This window comes from Myotis brandtii, unplaced genomic scaffold (genome assembly GCF_000412655.1).
Source record: "Myotis brandtii unplaced genomic scaffold, ASM41265v1 scaffold17, whole genome shotgun sequence".
NCBI classification, from domain to species: domain Eukaryota; kingdom Metazoa; phylum Chordata; class Mammalia; order Chiroptera; family Vespertilionidae; genus Myotis; species Myotis brandtii.
In genome coordinates, this window is record NW_005356259.1 from 7,403,581 (window position 1) to 7,411,896 (window position 8,316).

The window sequence follows — 8,316 nt, forward strand, 5'->3', positions numbered from 1 at the left end:
AACCTTGTAACAGATAAGCAGTCTTACACCACCATTAGACAGCTAGTGAATATTCATGTCATTACTGTGAAACCCCTGAGTAAGCAACTGCAGATCACAAAGGGACACCGAAGCAGGACATATTTCTAAGTAAAGTCCTCTGCACACAGTTCACAGGACACGGGTTTGCTGCACACACTGACGTCTGCGTACAGACTGTATCAGATCAAAGGGCAACGGCGCCAGGTCCCCAAGACCAAACACATTAGCTCAGCTAAGAGAACAATGGCTTAAAATATGCTTTACTTCTAAATCCTAAATCTAAAAGTATAAAAAAGGTGATAGTTCACCTTAGAAAGAAATGAAACATGAGGGTGGGGGAGCTGAGGACTGTAAAACCCATGACTACAATCAGAAGCAAGTGATTTTAATCAGTGATTCAGAAATGCACCATTGCGTAACCACTTCTTGTAGGGCATGGTAGTTTAGTAGAAAAAAAAAATAGTTTTCATTCGAAAGCTTCCTGAATGTCTTACATCATCTACTGCCCAGGACCCCTGGCGCCCGCTCGGGCCTTACATGATGCCTGAGATTTTCAGTCTGGTGAAGTTTCCTTAGTAAAATGCCCTTTACCCAGCTCTTTCACTGATTCTATACTGAATAAAGAAACGGGTACTTTATCTATTGGTCCCCACCACATATTTTAAAGATTAAAACCACTTTTCTGAAAACATGAAGGTGAAAGCATTGACTCTTTGGATGTACACGCTCGCACGGTTAGTGACCGGAAGGAGAAGGCCGCGGACTTTCCGAGCGGCACTCCTCTAATTCCAGATCACCTTTCCGGGACGCCACGCATCCTGGGGGTCGCCTGCTTCACAGCGACCTTGGGAAGAGGGCTCTTAGGAAGCTCGTGCAGCCTGGGAGGGCGTGGAGTCCTGCTGATGAGGTACCTAAGCCTGGGCGAGGTGGGTGCCAGAAGGTGCTGCTGGGGAAAGGGCAGGGCAGCTACAGGGGCTGAGCTGATGCTCCGATGGGGGCAGATGAGGGCAGTGTGTGAGAAAGGAGAGAGGCCGCCCGGCTGAACCTGCAGCTCAGCTAAACCTGGAGCTCGGCTGTCCCTCACCCTGGAACAGGCATTGGGGGAGCTTTGTGTTCAGAATGGCCGTAAACGGTGGCAAGCTGCCTCAAGCCACGACCTACAGCTCCTAATGGACAGGGCACAGCTTTTCCAAGTCGACCCGGAGCCCCACTTCTGAACTCCCTGAAGAGCTGATGAGAAAACTGTCTCCAGTTCACTGTCAATCACGAGTGGGTGTCGCTCCCCAAAGGGCATCCCTCCAACTTAATAATTTTCACAGGATTCGCTATAAAATGTCAAATGTGCTTTCAAAGGACAAAGCAGTTGCTGTCATTGAAAGGATTCTGTTCAGTGAGATTAAGAGACCAACCCCTGCCCTAACTGATTTGGCTCAATGGACAGAGCATCGGCCTGCGGACTGAAGGGTCCCAGGTTCGATTCCAGTCAAGGGCATGTACCTTGGTTGCGGGCACATCCCCAGTAGGGGGTGTGCAGGAGGCAGCTGATCGATGTTTCTCTCTCATCGATGTTTCTAACTCTCTATCCCTCTCCCTCTCTGTAAAAAATCAATAAAATATATTAAAAAAATAAAAAAGAGAGACCGACCCCTCCCGAGTGTTAAGCCTGGCTCCCACCTGTGGGACAGGTGCGAACAGGACACGATGGCGTACGGAACACCCTGGAAGGGCTCAGCCTGGGAGACACACTACCTTTCCCTTCAGGGTCTCTCTAAGGTTCCCCTTGAAAAGGGATCTCAGTGTTTGAGCCAGGACAGCCAGGTGACTGCTCCGTGACAAACACCGGCGCTCTGCTCTGCTCTCCTCTCGTCTGGCCGGCAGGTGGAGGAAAGCTTTAGTGTCCTGGAATCTGGCGGGATTATGGGGGAAAAAGCCTTAATTACCTTTTCTTTGTCCCCTCCTGAGATAGTAACTTCGAAGTAGCACAAATTAGGACTTGGACTAAAATAGGGATGCAGAACAGTGGATCCAGGAGGAAGTGCCATGGGTGCCAAGCTTCAGGTTGGGTTGAACTTATCGCCTGGCACTGGGCTCAATTCCTGGTTCTTTTTATTGAAGGATTCTCAGAGCGTCACACATCTTAGGCAAACTGTATATGCTCTAGTGAGGAAAGTATCTCTCAAAAGACATCACCCCTTTCTATGGAGTTGGGAAAAGGGTGAGCAGAAAGTGGGACTTACCCCAGTTATCCCACTGGATTCCCGTGAGCCCAGATAACAGTAAACCCTTCCTCCCCAGAAAACCGAGGCATGTACACCATGTACCTACATCAACAGAAAACGGCCATTCTGAGCAGCTTTCTTTGTGTGAATTCACAGCTTTGCGGGCAAATCTGAGGTAATGTTCGTGTGCCCATTCCCTCACCTCGCGAGTTCGCCTGAGGCGACAGGGAGCACGCAGGTGGCTGGAATGGAATTGTCACCACACTCACAGGCTCCTGGCCGCATCCTCTCGCAGGGGCACAAGGCCTACAGCATCTTCATTCAAGGTGCAAGCAAAGACTGGCTGTTGTCTCCTTCCCTTTAGGAGGCGATGTCAAGGGCAGGACCCCTTGTCCCCATCATTGTCACACCAGCCACACAGGGAGATCCACACTGTTAGTCGTGGGAGGGGGAGCAACACACACACACCTTGATAAGTACCAACAGGAAGTGCTCAACTACAGAAGAACCAGCATCCCTGCAGCACCGCTTTCCTCCCCAGCCTTGAAACATCTGATGTTGCTTTTCTAAGTTGAAGCCTTTTCCAGAAGTCCTTATGAACAGAGTACCTGCTTCACTAACTGAGTGAAATAAATGCCCATCTGTTCAGAGACAGACAGAAGACAAAATCAACACCCCTCCCCACATGAACCTCGCTAAGGAGGGGGTTCTTTGCCCTCGGACAGTGTCATCTGGGGCTGCCCAGGCAGCATTCACCTGCGCTGCTCAGAGGAGCTCACCTTCTCCCCTGGGAGCCACCTCAAGGTGGAAATGCCCTCCAGCTACTCGAGGAAGCGCCTCTAGGGGGAAGGCCCGTGGCTCCTCCCCAGGCACTGGGCAGTGTGGCTCCTGAGAGCAGGGCCAGAGTCCCAGGGTCACTCTTTCCAGGGCAACGCCCACACAAGGTTGTCTTAGGAAAGACTGAAATCCCGCTGGTAAACCTTGCCACAGTCCCAGAGCTTTGGAGACTGCCGAGCAGCTGCATTTAGCTTGTGTGATGGGTGGTTAAGCCAAGACTGATCAGCGAGCACACTGGGAGCCACCATTCCTGCCTGGTACACACTGGCCGGGCGCAGATGCTGGCTGAGTTAGGAAAGCTGCGGAGTAAACGTGGTGCATGTCTCACTCTCCCTTTAACTGTTATTTCCACAAAAGCCTCCTCCTCTTTGAAAAATAGGACACGTCATTTAGCTCATGTGGAAGACTGGAAATTCTGTAAACTAGGATTTAATCAGGATTCCTCAATGCTGTGCGCACAGAATCACCAGAAAAGCATTCAGATGCCGGTTCTTGACCGGCCCACAGACCCGGTTCTCCGGGTGGGTCAGCCTGGGGCTGTGCTTTCTGACTGGCACTCCATGTGACTTTGACACAGAAGGGTCACAATCACACCTGGACATCACCTGGTTCCTGTTTAGAGGCTGTGCATGGTGAGCAGAAAAATCCCTCCACCTCTGAGCCCTACTTTTGAAATTGGGTAACAACCCCCGAATGTCACGGTATCGCTATGGTGTCCAATGGAGACAATGTCTGGGGAAGCATGGGAACGAGGGCGGGCACTAGGCAGGGTGGTCAGGGAGGACCCGCCCCCTGCCCTCAGCGTGGGGCACACTCAGCTCTGCAGAGCCATCATCTTCCCACCCCTCACGGGATGGCACTCCTCTGGGTGTCTTCCACCTCCTGCTGGCATGTCGCACCCACGCTCTGCACACTCGACTACAGGCCCCTCTCGCCCAGAGCCCCGGAGAGAAGATCCTCTGAAGAACGTCTAGGACAGCCAACCTACACCTCACAGCTTCCACCGGGGGCCTAGCTCCCCCTAAAGCTTCAGTCTAATCCTAAATTGGCTGAAACACTACCCGTGAGTTACAGTCCTTGATACAGAATTTGCTCATTTTCAGCTTGGGTTGGGTGGCCCATTAAAACTTAAAGCTAAAAACAAAACAAAACAAGACCCAAGAAATTCACTTGTCAAATCTGCTCTTATAACTTGCTGTTCAAGTCTCTAAAACAGCTACGATTTGGTTTCCAGGAGGCCCTTTGAACTGAAATATATAGCACCTTGATTTTAAACACACAAAACATGTACGCATTTAAAAATGATATATAAAAGCACTAGGCTTTGCCTCCATCTCTCCATGGCCGGCATAAGGGATGGAGAGGGTTGAAGCTGCTGCTGGAAATGAAGTGGGGCAGCCAAACGTGGCAGCAAGCTCTTCCCTGCAGGGGGCGGCGCTGTCCCGCAGGCGTCACACCACCTCGTCGCTCTCCAGCCCGTGGGCGTCGTACAGCGCGTCCAGGATGGCCAGCTGCCTTTCCATGGCAGGGAGGTAGAGGCTCAGGTCCCTCTGCATCCCGACACTGAAAGCGGCTTTCTGGTGGTCGCCCTCCTTTATGGTTAACGCGGCCACAAAATCTTCATAGGACGGAGCTGCCCTCAAAGCCAGCTGTAAAAGAATTGCTGTGAGAATGCGCATCACTCTCGCTCTTGCACACACACAGACACACACGCACACACACACAGCTGAGGAGTGCAAAAGTAACAACAGGAATATACCCATCGAATTTGTGGACTCTAAAATTTTTTTCAAGCAACAAATCACATAATTTTAAGGCTAGAAGAAGCAGGTATGTACCTGGGCCAACTTGAGGATGAATAAAGCCATCAAGCCAGGGAGTGCTGACAGAAAAGTTTAAGAAAAGCTCCGGTCTCATGCACGGTGTGATTGAGAGGGTTCCCCTTGAACCCCCAGAATCCACCTGTATGTGCATTGCTGCCTGTGTTTGTCCCGTCCTGGCCAGCCTCCAGAGCACAGCACTCTCCTAGCTGGCTCTCATCATCATACCTCCGTTTCTCTGCACACCTCCCATCTCCCCCCACATGGACAATATCTCCTTCACACTCTGGACTGAACATTCTGTTTGCTTGTGCACTGATGCTTTCATGCATTCTACCCCAGTTCATCTCTCTAGGAACCCTGTACAGTTCATATCCCTATTTTGCAGATGAATGTCACATAGCTAATGAGTGCCCAGCCAGGACCTGAGCTTCGGGTCGCCTCTGTGCTTTGTCAACTGCACTCTCACACCACATCGCTCCCGACAGAAGAGCTCCCCTCCCTTTGCAGACCACCTGCTCCCTAAGCTCCCTAAAATCCATGTCTGGCTCTGCTGAGATCTCTGGAGACGCTTTAGAATCTTGAATTATCATTCTACAGTTTCTTTCTTGAGCGTCCTTACACTTTGAATTTGAAAGCGTTTGGGAATCAACCCTCCCCCTTTGTGCAGCTGGAGAGTGACTGGCATTTATCTCTCAATGTTTACAGCACAGGCCTCCTGCCTGGGTGAAGACCTGGACTTGACCACAAATCTTTCACTTGTTTGCTTGAGGAATTTCAGCAAGGTGCTCGACCTCCGAGAACCTCAGTTCCCTGATTTGGAGCAGAGAACTGGTCCCACTTTCCTTACTTGAAGGACTAATGGAATATGTATGACATGCTTAACCTACTGCCAGGCACATGTAAAATACTCAAATGATGGTCACGGTACATGGGAGAGAGCAGAGACTATAGAGAGGGCAACTATCCAAAATTATAATGTGAGAAAATCTCCCAGAACTGAAGAGTAGGAGACTCCAGATTTAGAGACACACCCAAGTACTCAGTGCAATGGATGATAAAGATCAAAGGGGGAACGTGATAAAATTTTAGAATGTGGGATAAAGAAAAGATCCCAAAAGCATACAGAAGAGGAGGAGGGGCAGTTTATACAAAATAGAATGGAAATTAGAATGACATTAAATTTTACAATAGTAACAGTGGAAGATGGAGGACAATAGAGGTATGCCTTCAAAATTCTGAGATATTAACCTAGAATTCTACACCCACCAACACACACGCTAGAAAACAGGGCAGCATAAAGACATTTTCAGGCATGCAGGCACTCAAAAGTTTAGCACCCTCGTATTCTTCCCCTTAGGGAGCTGCTGGAGAATGGATTCCACCAAAATGATGGGTGAGATGGAGATACCTGGTCGCAGGCCCTGGGAAATGAAATGAGGGTGAGGTGGGGATTTAATAATGTAGGAGAACTTGTGAGGAAAAGTCCTCGGGCAATATAGCACAACAGGCCTGAACAACTAACTCAGACTGGAATGGGTTTAGAAAGTTCTGACAGGGAAGTCTCCAGGGAAAAAACATATAATGACACATTTGTGAGTTCAGAGTGATGGTGCTTTGAGAGGTCTGATGGTGCAGGGAAAAATAAAAACATATAAGAAAGAACCAAAAAACCTATAGAATTCTGGCTCATTGTCATAATGTTAACTTGTGAGTCATTATTTTGGGGTGGTGGAGGCAGCGGAGGTGAGATAGTGACAGGGAGGTCTAAGAGAGCTAAATTCTCATCTGTAACAGAAAGTTGACATTTAGTGACTATGACTGATCAGGCTACAAAGAACAATAGACATTCTTAGAATCCCGGAGGTATTAGAAGAAACAGCCACAGTGGTTGAAAGTGGCCGCCTCTTTGGAGTAAGTCTGGGAAGTAGGGAGCCGAAGCAGGGACGCTATTTGTTGCTGTAACATTTTGTATAAACCCCATGCACAAATGTTTTAGTATAATAAGACATTTAAAAAGTTTTCCCAGAGTGGGGCCCAGGGATTTCCTCAAAGGCTCCTAGAATATTGTGATGAAGCCACGTCTATTTGGGAACTAATGATAGAACTCAACTGAAGAGGAAACCAAAAAGGCCAAGTGATGACGGTGAGTGACCTCGATGGAGGCAGAGCCTGGACTGGGCATCAATCAGTTCTGTAGACTATGTCTGTTTGAAGATAAAAGCTCACTATTTGGCTGATGAGTGAATCAAATTCCTTGAGTGTAAAAGATGTTTCCCTGAGCAACTGAGATAGTTAAATGCACTTGCGCCTGCTAATTAATCAGCACATTAGGAAACTCAATAAACTTTCCAAAGCAGGAATGACTGGGAGAGGCTGAAAGGGCCAATCTGGCTCCTCTATTGAGAAGGCTGTTGCCAAAGGCTCGACATAATCTATTTTCTTAAAAACCAGCAACTTTTAAAAGTATTGGCAATAATATCAAAAACTTTCAAAGTGTTCTTGTTCTATAACTTCGGGTATATTATCTGCCCCTTTGTGTCTCAGATTTCTTTGTCAACAAGTAAGGAAAATAAGAGAACCTGCTGAGTTATGAAATTAATAACTTCACACACATAGAGCACTTAAAACAATGCCTAGTGCACGGTCAATGCTCAAAATTCCAAGTTATGGTTGTAGTTATTGGCATTAGACACAGCAATTTTAATTCTAGGAACCTATTTGAGAGAATAAGAGTTTTTTTTAAGTAAAAAATGCATATGAACAGACACTGTTTTATCTGTATTAAGAAACTTAGAAGCAGCTTAAATTTCCAACACAGAGGATTGGACAAAAAAATTATGGAACCTCCATAGTAGGGAAATATTGTACAATCACTAAAAATAACAGTTTTCAAAAACTTATGGCATTAAAAAATGGTCACGATAGAATCTATTATGTGGGGAGAAAGAATACAAAATTATACTACAAGCTAAAGTAAAAAAAATTACATGCATGTACAAAGTACACAAAATAAAGATAATTATAAACATCTAATATAAACATGTCGATATAAAATATAAACACTTATAAGTAGATACGTATTTAGAAATATATAAAATTAAATAGAATATTTAAAAGAATATATAAAATACATAAAAATGAAAGTGAAAAAGGTAAATCACAAAAATATTAAAAATAGTTCTATGGAGCGATAAGACTATGGACAAGTTTAATTTCCCTCCCTTCCTATTCTTCCATAACTTCTACAATGCATTGTGATGCATCTAAATTACTACATATTAGGGAAAATGCCATAAATTAAAAAGCCCTTTTAAAGACTCATGCTTACGATAAATTTTCTGCTATAGCTTGCATTCTTGTTGACAGTATCCCTTCGATCATTAATATTTCAGGACTTAACTTTACCTCTACACTGC

General features: G+C 46.6%; 1 protein-coding gene across 4 annotated transcripts in view; it reads right to left on the reverse strand.

The window, feature by feature from the left end:
* Window positions 1–4,229: 4,229 nt before the first annotated feature.
* The window catches only part of PLEKHA8 (pleckstrin homology domain containing, family A (phosphoinositide binding specific) member 8), a 49,191-nt gene continuing 45,104 nt past the window's right edge, over window positions 4,230–8,316 (reverse strand). For 2 of the 4 annotated variants that reach the window (XM_014536999.1, XM_014536998.1), the window contains exon 14: window positions 4,230–4,726. In XM_014536999.1, the coding sequence (XP_014392485.1) occupies window positions 4,529–4,726 (198 nt within the window). In that variant the 3' untranslated portion in view covers window positions 4,230–4,528. Of the gene's footprint in view, window positions 4,741–8,316 lie in introns of all 4 variants that reach the window. The other 2 variants (XM_014536996.1, XM_014536997.1) reach the window with 2 other exon arrangements.